Here is a 19,215-nt window from a genome sequence, read left to right as displayed (position 1 = left end):
ACAATCCCGCGATCAGTCCCACGATCTAGTACCTAACGGACGGCACCTCGGCGTTCAGCACACGTACAGCTCGACGATGATCTCGGCCTTCTTGATCCAGCAAGAGAGACGGAGAGGTAGAAGAGTTCTCCGGCAGCGTGACGGCGCTCCGGAGGTTGGTGATGACCTTGTCTCAGCAGGGCTCCGCCCGAGCTCCGCAGAAACGCGATCTAGAGGAAAAACCGTGGAGGTATGTGGTCGGGCTGCCGTGGAAAAGTCGTCTCAAATCAGCCCTAAAACCTCCGTATATATAGGTGTGAGGGAGGGGGCCTTGCCTTGGGGTCCAAGGACCCTCAAGGGGGTCGGCCGAGCCAAGGGGGAGGACTCTCCCCCCCCCCCAAACCGAGTTGGACTAGGTTTGGTGGGAGGGAGTCCCCCTTCCTTCCCACCTCCTCCCTTTTTTTTTCTTTCTCTCTTGATTTTCTTCTCCTTGGCGCATAGGGCACTTGTGGGCTGTCCCACCAGCCCACTAAGGGCTGGTGTGTCTCCCCCAATGCCTATGGGCTTCCCCGGGGTGGGTTGCCCCCCCTCGGTGAACTCCCGGAACCCATTCGTCATTCCCGGTACATTCCCGGTAACTCCGAAAACCTTCCGGTAATCAAATGAGGTCATCGTATATATCAATCTTCGTTTCCGGACCATTCCGGAAACCCTCGTGACGTCCGTGATCTCATCCGGGACTCCGAACAACATTCGGTAACCAACCATATAACTCAAATACGCATAAAACAACGTCGAACCTTAAGTGTGCAGACCCTGCGGGTTCGAGAACTATGTAGACATGACCCGAGAGACTCCTCGGTCAATATCCAATAGCGGGACCTGGATGCCCATATTGTATCCTACATATTCTACGAAGATCTTATCGTTTGAACCTCAGTGCCAAGGATTCGTATAATCCCGTATGTCATTCCCTTTGTCCTTCGGTATGTTACTTGCCCGAGATTCGATCGTCAGTATCCGCATACCTATTTCAATCTCGTTTACCGGCAAGTCTCTTTACTCGTTCCGTAATACAAGATCCCGCAACTTACACTAAGTTACATTGCTTGCAAGGCTTGTGTGTGATGTTGTATTACCGAGTGGGCCCCGAGATACCTCTCCGTCACACGGAGTGACAAATCCCAGTCTTGATCCATACTAACTCAACTAACACCTTCGAAGATACCTGTAGAGCATCTTTATAGTCACCCAGTTACGCTGCGACGTTTGATACACACAAAGCATTCCTCCGGTGTCAGTGAGTTATATGATCTCATGGTCATAGGAACAAATACTTGACACGCAGAAAACAGTAGCAACAAAATGACACGATCAACATGCTACGTCTATTAGTTTGGGTCTAGTTCATCACGTGATTCTCCTAATGACGTGATCCAGTTATCAAGTAACAACACCTTGTTCATAATCAGAAGACACTGACTATCTTTGATCAACTGGCTAGCCAACTAGAGGCTTGCTAGGGACGGTGTTTTGTCTATGTATCCACACATGTAAATGAGTCTTCATTCAATACAATTATAACATGGATAATAAACGATTATCTTGATACATGAATTATAATAATAACTATATGTATTATTGCCTCTAGGGCATAATTCCAACAGTCTCCCACTTGCACTAGAGTCAATAATCTAGCCCTCACATCACCATGTGAATTACATTGTAATAAATCTAACACCCATACAGTTCTGGTGTTGATCATGCTTTGGCCGTGGAAGAGGTTTAGTCAGCGGGTCTGCTACATTCAGATCCGTGTGCACTTTGCATATATTCACATCCTCTCCCTCGACATAGTCGCGGATGAGGTTGAAGCGTCGTTTGATGTGTCTGGTCTTCTTGTGAAACCGTGGTCCCTTTGCTAAGGCAATGGCACCAGTGTTGTCACAGAACAAGGTTATTGGATTCAGTGCACTTGGCACCACTCCAAGATCCGTCATGAACTGCTTCATCCAGACACCCTCCTTAGCCGCCTCCGAGGCAGCCATGTACTCCGCTTCACATGTAGAATCTGCTACGACGCTTTGCTTGGAACTGCACCAGCTTACTGCACCCCGATTAAGAATAAATACGTATCCGGTTTGCGACTTAGAGTCGTCCGGATCTGTGTCAAAGCTTGCATCGACGTAACCTTTTACGGCGAGCTCTTCGTCACCTCCATACACGAGAAACATCTCCTTAGTCCTTTTCAAGTACTTCAGGATATTTTTGACCGCTGTCCAGTGATCCACTCCTGGATTACTCTGGAACCTACCTGCCATACTTATGGCCAGGCTAACATAGATGTGTCTAGCACACATTCTATGTTGTGCCTTCGGTAGATAGTCTTGCATTGCACTGATAAGGCCCTACATAGAAGTTGCAAAATATTAATTACAATAGGTACATAAGACAAATGTAGATAGGACACGCGACGGCAAGGCGGGTGAACCTAACCAACCTAGTAATTAACAAGGTATCACTAATAAGTAAATAATTAACAAAATGCCAAAATGAACACCCATATGAAGAACATACCTTTTGTTGATCTGATATGAACACCCATCCTTCACCTTGGTCATTAATATCCAAGTCCTTTATCAAAAGGCCAACAAACCACGCCCAAGATTCACTAGTTTCTTTCTCCACTACTGCCCAAGCTACCGGATACATTTGATTATTAGCATCTCTACCAATAGCACATAGAAGCTCACCTTGACATGCTCCTTTGAAAAAGCATCCATCAAGCCCAATAACTCTTCTACAAGCTTTAAAACCCCTTTTCATAGCACTGAAGCATACATAGAAGCTTTGGAAAATATTTTGATCCATGTACTCAGGGTTCAAGCCAACAAGGATTGTGCTCCCGGGATTGCTCCTAAGTAGTTCAAGCTGGTAATCAAACACCTTGGTGTACTCATCTTTCAGTCCAGCAAGTAGCTTCTCTGACACTATCTTTTTAGCAGCCTTGCACTTTGATGTTGAAACATCAGCAAAGAAATCTTTCAGAACAGTGGCTTTAATGCTATCAATTTTCCATGTGGGATTGGCTCTTAAGATGTGCTCATATCTCCTAGCAATAACTTTTGCTGTGACAAGGTGATTGTCTCTGTTAGGTGCACACTCATGTTGATCTTCATATGTGATCACCTGAAATCGAGAACACCTACTACTATAAGCACCATATATAGTCCAGGGACATCCAGGCCATCCACACTTAGCCCTGATCCTTCCTTCTTCTGACTTCATGAAGTTTATATTTCTAAATGTCAGAAGTCCATATTTTATTAGTGCCTTTCTCATCTGCTCCTTACTCCTGAAAACCATTCCTAAGCAGAATAATGGAATGTCTACCTTAGGGTTATACCTTGGGAACTTAGTCTTTCTCCTAACAAACACTCCTTCGTGATCACTGTCCTCGTCATATGAGTAATCTTCATCATCTGAGTCAAAGTGGTCTTCTCCTACCACTTCTTCGACATTTGCCACTAGATCTATTGGAACAACACCAGATGGATTTCTCTGAGCCCATCTCTTTGAATCTCTAATTCTCTTCTTAAAAGCCTTAGCTTGTTCCCTTAGTTCCACATATTCCTCTTCTAGTCCACTGTCATCACTTCCTGCCACATAATCACTATCATCCTCCTCACTGTCTGAAACTACAGAGCCATTGTCATCACCCTCATGTTCATGTGTTTGTTGAACTGCTGCATTACCACTATGTGTTCCTGGATTAACGACATGAGAGCTATATATATGAACCTGGGAACTTTGTGTCTGAAACTGAGAACTCCGTACCCGAACTTGTGAACTTCCAGTCCTCTGTTTCCTATAGAAATTGTGCTCTGTAGGGCTGCTAATCACCTGGGTAATAAGACCACTCTCGGTTGGTACAGCCACATTTTCTGTTACAGTAAATGATGATGGATCCACACTAATTATGTGCACATCATCCTCTGCGGTTATGATTGCATCTGGTTCTACATCAGTCTCTCTTTCTGACTCGTTACCCATCTCATTCTCAAAATCACTACCACTGTCACTTGCACTTTCATCATCTTGCTCCCCAAAATACTCCACATAGACCTCAGCCACTCCTCCACCAGTTATGTATCCAGACATCTTCATACAACCAGCATCATTACACAAAAATAATAAGCCATCCACTAGTTCTTTACCAGGCATCAGGAAGTGAATCTTCATGCTTTCTTTCACTGGTATGTGATCACCAAGAAAGCTTTTTATCTCTGGCAAAGACAATTTATCCCTTTCAATCTCTGAAATTGCCTCATCTCCACCAACATAGTCTAAAATAGGCCCAATGCGAACAAACTGTCCGCCAAAATGAAACCGCACATTCAGTTTGTCCCAAGGATCCATGATGACAACACAAAACTGCATTGCCACAGATTTTTTGATCAAACCAACGACTGATACAATTATTACGAACTAGATGTACAAAATAATCTATTTTTTCTGCATAAAGTAAACACCCTAATAACGCGCTAATAACCAGATTTTTTCCACGCCTAGAAACCCTAACCAAAGACAATCTTTGGTGAAAAAAGTGAGGACAAGAAGACGAATACAAGAAGGAAGGGGATTACCGAAGATTTTTCCGGCCGCCGTGGTTGTCTTGCTTCCTCTGCGATCAATCACCGCCAATCACCATTGGCGGTACGAGGGGAGGCGTTCAGGTAAAGAAACAGGGGAGGGAGCAGGTTCGTAGTGGGGGTTATGAAGCTTTGTTGTTTTCACCGCTGCAACTAACAGTACCTGAATACCCGAAGAGGCCCACAGTCTGTCCATAATTTGTGCAGTTACCTTCTAATCCTAGCAACGCCAGCAATCCCAACGCCCCAAACCAGCTGTTAGCACTAATGGGCTGGGATAAACCGGGATTAAGAAAGACAAGGTAACGATTTCAGGGATTCTCAATTCAGGGTTTGATTAAGACTTGGGATACGAATTCAAGGTTTTTTTCAGACTTTTTCCTAATATTAAACTCAGATCCAAATCTTAAGTACCGATGGCATTAACAAACTATTAATTCGTTCAAAATTGCAATTATGCACATCAACAACCGGACAGCTAGACCACGTTATGTATTTGGTTAGTTAATTAGGCCCATCGTGGAAAATAATACGTGGGTCATAGCTACCTTTTGACAGATACACGTCGTGCCTGCAACGAACCTACAAAATTAGAGGCCTAGAGCTAGTTGACCTGAACGAATCATGCCAATCAATGAAAAGATACGCAACCCATGTTATTGTGAATGATATGTGATGGCGATATGTTATAATACAGCGGAAGCTTCCCTTTTGTTAAACATCGATCATTTAGGTAGCTAGTTCCCATTTCATTCATACACAAACACAATTCGTGAAGCCAACATTTGATCTCTGGAGCTGAAAGGGGAGGACATCCGTCCATCTTGAAGGTTAGTAAGTTCAATTTGTCTCGTCTAGCTAGTTACACCTAGCTAAGCTTCTTGCTCGTTTTCCTACTTGGGTCTCAAATCTACTTAACTTTCACCTTACCTTTAATTATTATCACAGCAAAAGCCATCAAGTGCAATGGCAATGGTGCTGGATGCATTTGCATCCTACTTGGCAGACTTGCTCACGCAGGTGGATGCACAGGAGCTGGAAATGCACATTGATGCCTCTGACGAGATAGACAAGATGGGGAACAAGCTTCACGACCTCAAGAACTTCCTCGCAGATGCCGATAGGCGCAACATCACCGACAAGAGCGTCCAAGAGTGGGTGGGGCAGCTGAAGCGTGCAATGTATGAAGCTGCTGACATCCTCGACCTTTGCCAGCTCAAGGTCGTGGAGAGTGGAACATCACATGTAAACGTAGGGTGTTTAGACCCCCTTCTCTTCTGCATGCAGAATTTCAGAGGGTGTTTCAATCCCCTGCTCCTGTGCATGCAGAATCCCTCTGATGCTCATGAGATCGGCACCCGCATCAAGGCGCTCAACCAGAGGCTTGACACCATCAAGGAGCAGAGTGTTGCTTTCGGCTTCATCAATCTTGGGCCCAATGAGGAGCATAGCAGTAATATGCACATGTCCCATCGTCGTAATCCTAGCCGGGAGATGTCGGGGGATCCCGACCGGTTCGGCGTGGTTGGAGAGAAGATCGAAGAAGACACAAAATCACTGGTGGCTCAGATCATGCAGGCAGGAAACAAAGTCAACAACAACATCATGGTGCTTGCCATCATAGGTGTCGGCGGGGTTGGCAAGACCACGCTCGCTCAGAAGGTCTTCAATGATAAGGCCATCCAAGGTGAGTTCAGCAAAAAGATATGGTTGAGCATCGACAAAAACTTCAGTGAGGTTGAGCTCTTGAGAAGAGCGGTTATTGAAGCCGGAGGAGACCACCGGCGGGCTGGAAATACGAAGGCCACACTTGATCAAACCCTCAAGGATGCCTTGATTGGCCACAAGACCTTACTGGTAATGGATGACGTGTGGAACCATGGAGTATGGGAGGGTGTGCTCAAAGTTCCCTTCAATGCTGCTGCTTCAGGCAGCCAAGTCCTAATCACCACCAGAGATGAAGGTGTTGCGCTGGGCATGATAGCCACATGGCCCTACCACCATGTCAACACATTACCACCTGACGACGCTTGGTTATTGCTCAAGAAGCAGGTTAGTACATATCTTAATCAAATGAATAAATAGTATATTTTCGTTATTCAATGGTTTCCATGCACTAATACCTGTTGGAATGCAAGCCATGTCAATGATTTTATAGCTCTGATATTAACCTTGCCATTTTGCAAATAAATAAGTAAATGATAATGTCATCAAAGCATGGTGTTAAACAAAGAAATATATCACGGTGCCAAATGGTTTTCCACAGCTTGTTGCCTTTTTTAAAAAAAATGGAGGCATCGTCCCGGCCTCTGCATTGAAAGATGCATGCAGCCTTTTATTAAAATAAAGTAAACGAGTCCACCAAAAGTACATCAATCCGCAAATAACAAATAATAGATAGATACAAAGCGCCCAATGCGCTCCAACCAGCGACGGAAATAAATAAGACGATGACTAGCCACCTATCCTTTTAGCCTGCCAGCCAAACCGGTTGAAGATATGACATACTGGAACACTAGGATTTTATTTTACCGAACTTGAGTAATTGGTAGAAAATCCGCATAAATAATTGATATGTAGTTTTTACCATTGAAGAAATGTGGGGCGTACCGCGTACATACATGTAGTGGTTCGATTGTTGCTATTTTTTAATTGTTTTGTCAAACCCGGGATGAAGATTTAAGTGATCAGCTGCTCCTCCACTACCACGCGATATAAAAAAAATCAAAATGTTATTTAAGATGGGAAAGCAATAGTCTCTGTCAAACCCTACCAATACAAGCAAAATTGTATAAAAATAACTAGACTAAAAGTTGCAGTGGTTTTGCGTACAAAATCGCACTCGGATTTTTGGCTGCGGTGTTCGTGTAGTATCATGAATTTTGCAGTTTTTGTTATACTTAGAGTTTAGTTTTTTTGTAACAGCGATGAGAGAGAGTAGTGTAAAAGTATGTGTTTCAGGCAATACATTCCATTTTATAAAGGAAAGGAAATAATTTCTTGGTATATAGTGTGTACGTCATATGTGGAAATCATTGTGTATATCTTTGGAACATAGGAGCATGATAAGTAAATACAATTATAACATCTCCTTTTTTACGAGCACTTTCTGTACTTTGAATGGTATATGGTCAAACCTGTCGCCTCACGAAGAGCTTAGCTCGTGTGTCAATGACGAGAGAGAGAGAGGAGTGTTTTGTGCAGCTCTAACTGTCTGTTACTTTTCGATCTTCTTCTTATTAACTGGAAAACGGAAACGGTGCCGTGATCCCGACGCTCCTACAGAATCGCGCCATCCCACGGTCGAGCACTCGATCCACGACGCCAACTACTCCCCCGCCGATCGCACAGTTCACGTCTGGCGGGGTTTTAGCTACTGGCTAATTGCTAACTGAACTTGACCTATTAACTAGCTAACAGAAACCGACTGAGAAGCAAATCCTAACCAACTAACGGGCTAGCTAGTCTAGCTTATTGTGCAACAAACTCCCCCTAAGCTAGGCTGGCTTGCAGCTGATGACCCCCACACGATCACGCGTCTCCTGGAACTGAATCCGTCTGAGCGGCTTCGTGAGAACGTCAGCGAGTTGATCACCAGTTCGCACATCCTGGATGTCGATGCTTCCGTCATCGACGCACTGGCGGATGAAATGGTAGCGGAGCTCAATGTGTTTGCTCCTGTCATGGAAAACAGGGTTCTTACTTAGCGCGATCGCCGATTTGTTGTCGACACAGAGCTTGATAGCGCCGTCGACACGCCCGAGTAGCTCCCCCACCAGCCGCCTGAGCCAGATTCCCTGGCACGCTGCTCCCGCCGCGGCGACGTACTCCGCCTCACAGGACGAAAGCGCGACGATCTTCTGCTTGGCGGACTGCCAAGACACCGGGCTGCCTCCCAGGTCCGAGTCGCTGTACCCGACGAGTTCTGCGCCCCGGGCTCGTCGGGCGTAGCAGCATCCCAGTTGCTGTGTGCCGGCGATGTATCTCAGGAGCTGTCTCACCGCCGCCCAGTGCTCGCTTCTCGGTGCCTCCATGAACCTGCTGATGTAGCCTACGGCGTAAGTGATGTCCGGCCGCGTGTGGGTGAGGTAGCGGAGGCTCCCGACCACGCTTCTGAAGTGCGTGGCGTCCACGGGATCGCCGGAGCCCTCCTTGCTGAGCTTGAGGCGCGGCTGCATCGGTGTGGCGACTGGGTGGCAATCATCCATGCCTGCCTTTTCAAGAAGCTTTCCGGCGTACGAGGATTGCGTGATGACGATCCGTCCCGGCTTCAGCTCCACCTCGATCCCAAGGTAGTTGGACAGCAAGCCCAGGTTGCTCATCTGGAATAGCGACATCATCTCCCCCTTGAAATCCTCAATCGCCGTTGTGGATGCTCCGGTGACGATCAGATCATCTACATACACGCCGACGAGAAGGCGCCCTCCGTCTCCCGTGCGTGTGTAGACTGCATGCTCCGACGGACACTTCTCGAACCCGAGCGCGTGAAGACTGCGGTCTAGCTTTGCGTACCATGCGCGAGGTGCTTGACGCAGTCCATAGAGGGCTTTGTGCAGTCGGAGTACCTTGTGTGCTTCGCCGGCGACCTCGAAAACGGGCGGTTGCACCACGCTACACCTCCTCCTCAAGTTCGTCGTTGAGGAAGGCAGACTTGACATCTAGATGATGCACCTCCCAGCTCTCCTATGCAGCCACGGCGAGGAAGACCCGCACGGAGTCAAGATGCCAGCGCGTTGCACGAAGCCTTTTTGCGACGAGGCGCACCTTGTGCTTGATCACCTCGCCGGCTGTGTTCCTCTTCTCCTTGAAGACCCATTTGAGCCCAATCGGGCGGTGACCTGCGGGCAGATCACAGAGAGACCAGGTCTGGTTGGACTCGATGCACTCCATCTCCTCTTTCATTGCTGCCCTCCATGCCGCATGGTGCTCGGCCTCTGCGAACGTAGCTGGTTCCCCCTCGGGCAAGAGGAGCAGCTGTTCTGTCCTCCCAGCGTTGGCTCCAGTCTTGAGTATGTCCTCCATCCGGCGGAAGCGGTGAACCGCATCAGGGTCGTCGACGTCGTCGTACAGATCCGGATCATATGGCGGTGGCGTGGCGTACTGCACGTCTCGCCAGCCTGCAGGTGTGGGCATCGCTCCAATCCCCTGTTCTGGGTCAGTCGCCGTGGGTGTGGGAATGGGTGTTGCCGCGACTGGATCAAGTGCTTCGGCTGCTGGGTCTTGCGGTGTCGGCGGTGATCGTGGCGCCGACGATGATCTCGTCGGCGCCGGTGCTTCTTCCGTGCTCCCTAGTGAGATGAAATCCACTGTGAACGTCCCGCCTATGTTCACCGCCTCGTTCCCCCAATCCCAGCTGGCGTTCTCGTCGAACACTATGTCCCGAGAGACGTGCACCCGGCGGCTTGCCGGGTCGTAGACTCTGTATGCCTTGGAGCCAGGCTCATATCCTATGAAGACCATGGGCGTGCTCCTGTCTTCCAGCTTCTTGAGGTTTGGGCGTGCGGTCTTGACATGGGCGACACATCCAAATACGCGCAGGTGGCTCACCTCGGGCTTCTTGCCGTGCCACGCCTCGTAGGGAGTCACCCCACGGACGCTGCGAGTGAACGCCCGGTTCAGGAGGTAGACTGCTGTAGTCACCGCCTCCCCCCAGAAGTAATCTGGCATGCCCTTCGCCTTCATCATGCTCCTGGCCATGCCCACCACCGTCTGTTTGCGCCTCTCGACGACGCCGTTCTGCTGTGGCGAGTACGGTGCCGTCAGATGGCGCTGTACGCCGGTACTTGCGAAGTGTTCCCCAGTGCCGCAGACGTGAACTCGTGTGTACGTCATATGTGGAAGTCATTGTGCAAATCTTTGGAGCATATATAGGAGCATGATAAGTAAATACAATTATAACATTTCCTTTTTGACAAGCACTTTCTGTACTTTGAATGTTATATGGTCAAACCTAGCTCGATAAATAGAAGACTACATCCAATAGTCCTCTTGTCTCTTAAGAGGTATATTTGAGCGCCTTAGAGGAGCTTGGTACATAGTCAATTAATTGTATCGGTCTATTCAATTACATGTTTCCAGGTACTCTCAAGTGATATAGATGAAAAACACATCAATATGCTGACGGATATTGGATTGAAAATTATACAAAAAATTGGTGGTTTACCACTTTCCATTAAATTAATGGGAGGATTGTTGCGTGAAAGAGGAGGGACGCGTCATTACTGGGAGAAGGTGTTGGATGATTCTAAGTGGTCAATGGCTAAAATGCCTCGAGAGCTCAATTATGCAGTATACTTGAGCTATGAAGACATGCCTTCTTATTTGAGGCAGTGCTTTCTATACTACTCTCTTCTTCCTAAACGGAAAAAATTTCATGTGAGTGAAGTAGTTGCCATGTGGATTAGTGAAGGATGTATTCATGGAAGCTTGGATGATTTAGAAGAATCTGGAAGATATTACTACAATGAGCTGATATCTAGGAACCTAATAGAGCCAGATAAATCTCATTTTGATCAATCTTATTGTAGCATGCATGATATTGTTCGCTCATTTGCTCAATATATGACTGAAGATGAAGCACTTATAGCTCACAATGGAGACATCAATATTCTTGCTGAACTCAATTCACAAAAGTTTCTTCGGTTGTCTATAGAAGCCAACGGACTACAGCCAGGTGAAATTTATTGGAAATCTATACACAAGCAACATGTGAGAACGTTGATCTCAACTATCCAGATCAAGATGAAGCATGGTGATTCATTGGATACCTTTTCTTGTCTGCGGGTTTTACATATAGAATCTGTGGATGTGGCCACATTGGTTGAATCGTTGCATCAACTCAAGCACCTAAGGTATCTGGCATTGATAAATAGTGATATAGCTGTACTTCCAGAGAACATTGGCAATATGAAATTATTGCAGTTCATTAACCTTTGTGGATGCACACAATTGGTGAAACTTCCTGATAGCATTGTAAACCTTGGCCAGCTGAGGTTACTTAGTATTCCAAGCATAGATATGATACCTAGAGGTTTCTGCAGCCTGACAAGTATGAGGAGACTAGATGGCTTTCGAGCCCACATGGACGGTGATTGGTGCAGTTTGGACGAGTTGGGTCCACTTTCCCAACTCAGGACTCTTAAAGTAATTCAAATGGAGAGTGTATCTGCTGCTTCGTTTGCTGCTAATGCTAGGCTTGGTGAGAAAATACATCTCATCGACCTATTCTTGCACTGCACCAGCAAATTGGGAGATTATTGGTTTTGTAAAGAGTATGAAGGCATATCCGTACAGGAGCAGCAACGAATTGAGAAGGTGTTCGATGTGCTCTGCCCTCCCCCTAGTGTAGAAGGTCTTCATATCGAAGGGTATTTTGGCCAGCAACTCCCGAGCTGGATGATGTCCACATTGACAGTGCCCCTCAACAACTTGAAGACACTATATTTTTCTGACCTGGCATGCTGCACACAACTTCCCAATGGGTTGTGTCAGCTCCCCTATCTGCAATTGCTTGAGGTCTGCAATGCTCCATGCATCAAGCGTGTTGGGAGTGGATTCTTCCAGGCAGCGGCAACACCATTTCCAAGGTTAAACAATTTATCCTTAATAGGAATGGTTGAATGGGAGGAATGGGAGTGGGAGGAGAAGGTGGAAGCTATGCCTCGTTTGGACGAGCTCTTGCTCTGTAATTGCAGACTCGGGCGTGTTCCTCCTGGGCTTGCCTCCAGTGCAAGGTCTTTGAGAAAATTAATCATACAAGATATCAAACACCTGAGCCATCTTGAGAACTTTCCTTTTATTGTTGATCTTACATTGCTTGGAAGCCCCGACTTGGAGAGGATCACCAATTTCCCAAATCTCGAGAAGCTTACCATCACCGATTGCCCAAAGTTGAATGTGGTGGAGAGTATCCCTGCACTCGAGATGTTGGTCCTTGAGGATTACAACATGGAAGAACTCCCGGAATACATGCGAGATATAGAGCCAAGGCATTTTCAGTTATTCTGCAGGCTATGGCTGCTCTGTTCGGTGGCTGCAGGCCAATCTAGTCTCGAGTGGGACAAATTCAGCCACATGGAGCATGTTAAGGCATATGCCTATGAATATGATGGTATGAACAAAAGGAAATGGTATGTGTTGTACACAGGAGGAGACAACTTCAAGATTGATTCAAATATTAGCCGCTCTTCCATATTGAAAGGTACAAGATGATAAAGTTTCTGCTAGATCAATTGCCTCAAGTTAAACAAATCTAGAGTAATATGTTAGTCCTTGGCTTGAGATTATGTATAACCAGTTTTGTACTTTTCTTTCATGCAGAAACTTTATCATCTTCTATGGTAGGAACACAAGGATTTGAGTCTTTGTACAAAATGAGAAGAAGTACCTTTAGTTACATTTGCAGCTTGGTGAAGGTGCCCCTTTCCGAACATATGATGGTAAACCGTCACACCTTCGTTGATGAGAGGGTGTTGTCTCTCCATGATGCAGTAGCCATCGCCCTGAGAATGTTGAACTCTGGTGAGACGCCGGAGATTGTAGGATCCTCATTTGGTGTGGATGGGTCATTGGTTTCGCTGTTAACTCGGAAGTTTGTTAAGGCTTTGGAAGAGCGAGCAATGCACCATATCAGTTTGTCTGGCTCCGCTCAAGTGGAGAAGATCAGGCGCAAGTTTGACAAGATCCATGGCCTCCCAAACCACTGCGGGGTTGTACATACAACCCACATCAAATTTGGATCAAAAAACCATGAGAATGAGGAAAATGATGGCATGCTATTGCATGTCGTGGTTGATGCAGATATGAGGTTTACGGGCATTTCATTGCGGCCGCAAGGTACCATGAACAAATCAAGATTTTTTCACGACGCTTATGTCGTCGTCGAGTCCCGCGTGGAGGGTGTTCGTCTGAATGGTAGAAAGCTGAATGTATCATCAGGTGCGGGATTGGAAGTCAGTGAGTACGTAATTGGTGATATAGATGATAATATCCCCTGGCTCCCCACACCTTACGAGTTGGATAATGACCTCTCACTCTCAGACGCCAAAGTTGAGTTCAAGAGGAGACATTCTGCAGCTACAGATGTTGCGCTGAGGCCGCTAACATGGTTAAAAGAAACATGGAAGTGCCTGGAGGGAGAAGGGTGGAATCCAAATAATGAACGTGAGATATACTGGACAGTGAGCACATGCTGCATGTTGCATAACATAGTGATAGAAATGGAGAAGGAGGGTGTAGGCATGCCGCGCGATCGGGAGGATAATTACATGCATTGAGCAAGTGCCGCAGGTGGCAGATGAGGGCGCCATCGGGGTGAGGGATGCACTGCCCCAATACATGATCGAATCTGGAGGTAAAATTAATAGCATGGCCCAGACAGTATTGTATTTGTTCGTTTCATTTTTGTTCCATCCTATCCTATTTATTCCATCTCATTAATTTAAACCGTAGAGGAGGAACAAGAAGCAGCAACAATTAATTGCATCCGATTCAGAAGATGAAAACAAGGAACAAGAAACACATCAGCGACAAAAAGCTGGCCAGGAAAAAGAGATGCATGATAGCTAGCTGCAGACATCAAATCAAATCAAGCCGTCTTCTCCGCCTAATTAATTAACCTGGTATTCTTTTTCCAGCCCGATTATCAAATGTGCTTCTAGTCGCTACACATGACGTTAAATCCCTTGGTGATACATGTTAAATTGACATGAAAATTAAGAAACTAATCTGATCTATAATTGCACCTATTTTATTAGCAATTTGCTAAGCAGAACATTACGTATTAGGACTGGCTCTCATGTACATATTCCCTTTCTGCATAGGCCATGACTATGGAGCCAAATTGGTGCTGCCACATGAATGAAAAGATCGATGAATCGCGAAAAAAGACAAGTGTCATGTAGGATTTGTCACATCTTTGGCAAGACAAGTATGGTGTTGAGACAAGACTATTTTTGTTGGGTCGGCATGTTGCTTGCTTGTTTGCAAGTCTTACGGTTGTACATACATGATGCATGAGGATAGGAGTGGCCTTCTTTCTTCTCAATTTCTTAAACATGCCCTTCAAGATATACTAGAAGGCCCAGCACATGAGGCCCTCTTGCTGTATCCCAACTTGTGCGTGGACCGTTCCAAAAAAAACGAACACACACCCCACCCCACCCGCCCCGCAATTCCTCATCCCTCGAAAATCATATCTCTGACCCGCCGCCGATGGGGAAGGGTCGTCCCCTCTCGTCCACAACCACTACCGTCATCGGTTGCGCCTTCATACCTGAGGATACGCCCCTGTCCCTGGGGCGGTCGTGTTTAGCTTGACGGAGGAGGAGTTCACGGGCCCGCTGGCGTACGTCGCGCGCATCCGCCCCATCGTCGAGCCATACAACGTCTGCCGCATCGTCCCACCGCCGTCCTGGTCGCCACTCAGGGCACTCGACGTTGCCGCCCTCTCCTTCCCCACCAAGCGGCAGCCCATCGGCTAGTTGTTTGATAAACACAACAATTGTAGAGTTGATCTGGTGGGATTTTTTCTTTGTGCCTACATGCGACTATACATAGAAAAGACTATACTTTGCTATTACACAAAATAATAAGACACAGAACAATGTTGTAAAAATAAGTACACAATATTTTGATCACATGAATTATGCCTCCTTACTAAGCACTTGCATTATAAGCCACATTTTGCAAGGATAATGTGTTTATTTGTTTCTATTTTGAAATAGTGTTCATAAAAAAGTTCATTGCCGAATCCCTATGCATTACATAGAATAATAATAATAAAATGACATGCTTCTACTTATTAATCTATAGTATATGTACCACTTGACATGAGTGGTAAGTTATATAAAAAAACAATGAACAATAAATCTATAGTATATGTACAAGTCTATTTTAGTATACACTAGTACAAATGCCCGTGCGTTGCAACGGGCTATAAATTTAATAAAAGTCGGTCTTTGTATTTTTATTATTATAATTAATTGATTTTCTATGATTAACAATTTCATTTGCAATTTTGTGCACTGTTTGTGCTTGGAACAAACATAACGACCTGTTATACACAACACACACAATATCAGAAAAGGGAAAATCTAAGGAGAAGCACCGCATAACAGCTCTCCCATGCGGCGGTTCATGCACTTGCAAGAATCTTCTACCTCATGATTACATCATCGTATTAAATGTTTTTTAAATTTTAAAAATAATTTATCTCATAGATTAATAATTTGATTGAAGATTCATCTTCACCGTTAGGTTTGTCTCGATGAGACCTTCAAAATAAGATTCCATGTTGACATGTTTCGAGGACTTTTTTCGTCGTTCCTAGTTGCCATATTTATGTCATAATAGTTGTCATCTTACGAGTGTATCGTTGTCACAAAATTTATACATAGTTACCGGAACAATAATTTTATACTTTTTAAGTATTGCAGTATTATGTGGAGCTAAAAAATGGTTATTAAAGCACTAACAATAAGAAAGCAAATTCATGAACCAGCACAAGTACAATGAATCAAGTTTTCTAGTGGGGTATATCGACATTCATAAACCCGATAACCAAATTGATTTAATGTGAGAACTATGCGACAAATAATGTGACAAGTAAGTGATAATAATCTGGCAAGTACCGACGAAAACAAAAGTTATCGAAACATGTCGACATGGGATCTAGTTTTGAAGATCTCGTTGCGATAAAGTCAGTGGTCAAAACGGATCATTAATTGAGATAACGGTTTGAGAGATAAATCTTTTTTAAAATGCAAAATCAAAAGATGGTTACATGTAAGCACGAGCGTTGCAACGGGAGACAAAAATATTACGTTATAGCCAAATAAGTATGGCTCAATATCCCGACATATGAGCATCCTCTATTTTTGTACTTAACACGGTGGCCCATCATGTTGTCACTTATCTTTTCTTCCATCCTCGTTAATGATGGTCGTGGTTAAATTTTGTTGATTGATGCCCACTATCTTTTTTCTGACTACTACATCATCACGTCAAGACCTAAGAAAATTAACTACTAGCGGTCTCGCCCGACGCAGTGGCCGAATCTGAGCCGGCCTCGCCACCTCTCCTGCCTCTACGTGTCGGCTCAACCTCGCCTCCAGCGCGCCTCCGCAGTCGCCGCTGCAAAGTCACCACCGTGGACTCTGGCTCCGCCGGCATGGGCGGATCCAGCATATAAGCAATGGGGGCAGCTGCCCCCACTCAAATTTTTGTGCCTTTGTAATATGCCAAGCTAAATAGTGATTTGCCCCCACTAAACAAATACGTTTTTTCTCGTTTAACACATCTTTGCCCCCCCCTTAAAATTCAATCCTAGGTTCGTGTTGGAATTATGCCCTAGAGGCAATAATAAATATATAGTTATTATTATAATTCCTGTATCAAGATAATAGTTTATTATCCATGCTATAATTGTATTGAATGAAGACTCATTTACATGTGTGGATACATAGACAAAACACCGTCCCTAGCATGCCTCTAGTTGGCTAGCCAGTCGATCAATGATAGTCAGTGTCTTCTGATTATGAACAAGGTGTTGTTGCTTGATAACTGGATCACGTCATTGGGAGAATCACGTGATGGACTAGACCCAAACTAATAGACGTAGCATGTTGATCGTGTCATTTTGTTGCTACTGTTTTCTGCGTGTCAAGTATTTGTTCCTATGACCATGAGATCATATAACTCACTGACACCGGAGGAATGCTTTGTGTGTATCAAACGTCGCAACGTAACTGGGTGACTATAAAGATGCTCTACAGGTATCTCCAAAGGTGTTAGTTGAGTTAGTATGGATCAAGACTGGGATTTGTCACTCCGTGTGACGGAGAGGTATCTCGGGGCCCACTCGGTAATGCAACATCACACACAAAGCCTTGCAAGCAATGTAACTTAGTGTAAGTTGCGGGATCTTGTATTACTGAACGAGTAAAGAGACTTGCCGGTAAACGAGATTGAAATAGGTATGCGGATACTAACGATCGAATCTCGGGCAAGTAATATACTGAAGGACAAAGGGAATGACATACGGGATTATACGAATCCTTGGCACTGAGGTTCAAACGATAAGATCTTCGTAGAATATGTAGGATCCAATATGGGCATCCAGGTCCCGCTATTGGATATTGACCGAGGAGTCTCTCGGGTCATGTCTACATAGTTCTCGAACCCGCAGGGTCTGCACACTTAAGGTTCGACGTTGTTTTATGCGTATTTGAGTTATATGGTTGGTTACCGAATGTTGTTCAGAGTCCCGGACGAGATCACGGACATCACGAGGGTTTCCGGAATGGTCCGGAAACGAAGATTGATATATAGGATGACCTCATTTGATTACCGGAAGGTTTTCGGAGTTTCCGGGAATGTACCGGGAATGACGAATGGGTTCCGGGAGTTCACCGGGGGGGGGGGGGGGGCAACCCACCCCGGGGAAGCCCATAGGCATTTGGGGGAGTAACACCAGCCCTTAGTGGACTGGTGGGACAGCCCACAAGTGCCCAATGCGCCAAGAGAAGAAAATCAAGAGGAAAAAGAAAAAAAAGGAAGGAAGTGGGAAGGGAGGGGGACTCCTCCCACCAAACCAAGTCCAACTCGGTTTGGGGGGGGAGTCCTCCCCCCCCTTGGCTCGGCCGACTCCTTGGGGGTCCTTGGACCCCAAGGCAAGGCCCCCCCCCTCCCTCCTCCTATATATATGGAGCAATTAGAGCTGATTTGAGACGACTTTCTCATGGCTGCCCGACCACATATCTCCATAGTTTTTCATCTAGATCGCGTTTCTGCGGAGCTCGGGCGGAGCCCTGCTGAGACAAGATCATCACCAACCTCCGGAGCGCCGTCACGCTGCCGGAGAACTCTTCTACCTCTCCGTCTCTCTTGCTGGATCAAGAAGGCCGAGATCATCGTCGAGCTGTACGTGTGCTGAACGCGGAGGTGCCGTCCGTTCGGTACTAGATCGTGGGACTGATCGCGGGATTGTTCGCGGGGTGGATCGAGGGACGTGAGGACGTTCCACTACATCAACCGCGTTCTCTAACGCTTCTGCTGTACGATCTACAAGGGTACGTAGATCACTCATCCCCTCTCGTAGATGGACATCACCATGATAGGTCTTCGTGCGCGTAGGAAAATTTTTGTTTCCCATGCGACGTTCCCCAACAGTGGCATCATGAGCTAGGTTCATGCGTAGATGTCTTCTCGAGTAGAACACAAAAGTTTTTGTGGGCGGTGATGTGCGTTTTGCTGCCCTCCTTAGTCTTTTCTTGATTCTGCGGTATTGTTGGATTGAAGCGGCTTGGACCGACATTACTCGTACGCTTACGAGAGACTGGTTTCATCGTTACGAGTAACCCCCTTTGCTCAAAGATGACTGGCAAGTGACGGTTTCTCCAACTTTAGTTGAATCGGATTTGACCGAGGAGGTCCTTGGATGAGGTTAAATAGCAACTCATATATCTCCGTTGTGGTGTTTGCGTAAGTAAGATGCGATCCTACTAGATACCCTTGGCACACCACGTAAAACATGCAACAACAAAATTAGAGGACGTCTAACTTGTTTTTGCAGGGTATGATTGTG

At 45.8% G+C, this 19,215-nt stretch overlaps 1 protein-coding gene across 3 annotated transcripts; it reads left to right on the top strand.

The window, feature by feature from the left end:
- The first annotated feature begins 5,321 nt into the window (after nucleotides 1-5,321).
- Nucleotides 5,322-14,676, top strand: LOC123413121 (putative disease resistance protein RGA3). Of its 3 annotated transcripts, none has more exons than XM_045106076.1 (7): nucleotides 5,322-5,461; nucleotides 5,580-5,852; nucleotides 5,961-6,683; nucleotides 10,710-12,831; nucleotides 12,951-13,983; nucleotides 14,082-14,251; nucleotides 14,453-14,676. In XM_045106076.1, exons 2-5 carry the CDS (start codon nucleotides 5,598-5,600, stop codon nucleotides 13,904-13,906), a joined length of 4,056 nt encoding a protein of 1,351 aa, XP_044962011.1. In that variant the 5' UTR covers nucleotides 5,322-5,461; nucleotides 5,580-5,597; the 3' UTR covers nucleotides 13,907-13,983; nucleotides 14,082-14,251; nucleotides 14,453-14,676. The 3 variants fall into 3 exon arrangements, with proteins under 3 accessions (XP_044962011.1, XP_044962010.1, XP_044962009.1); XM_045106075.1 differs by having other exon boundaries at nucleotides 5,580-5,882; XM_045106074.1 differs by having other exon boundaries at nucleotides 5,580-6,683.
- Nucleotides 14,677-19,215: the final 4,539 nt, after the last annotated feature.

Source organism: Hordeum vulgare, chromosome 7H (genome assembly GCF_904849725.1).
Source record: "Hordeum vulgare subsp. vulgare chromosome 7H, MorexV3_pseudomolecules_assembly, whole genome shotgun sequence".
Lineage (NCBI taxonomy): Eukaryota > Viridiplantae > Streptophyta > Magnoliopsida > Poales > Poaceae > Hordeum > Hordeum vulgare.
Note: the sequence above shows the minus strand (reverse complement) of the source record. Positions and strands in the feature narration are given on the sequence as shown.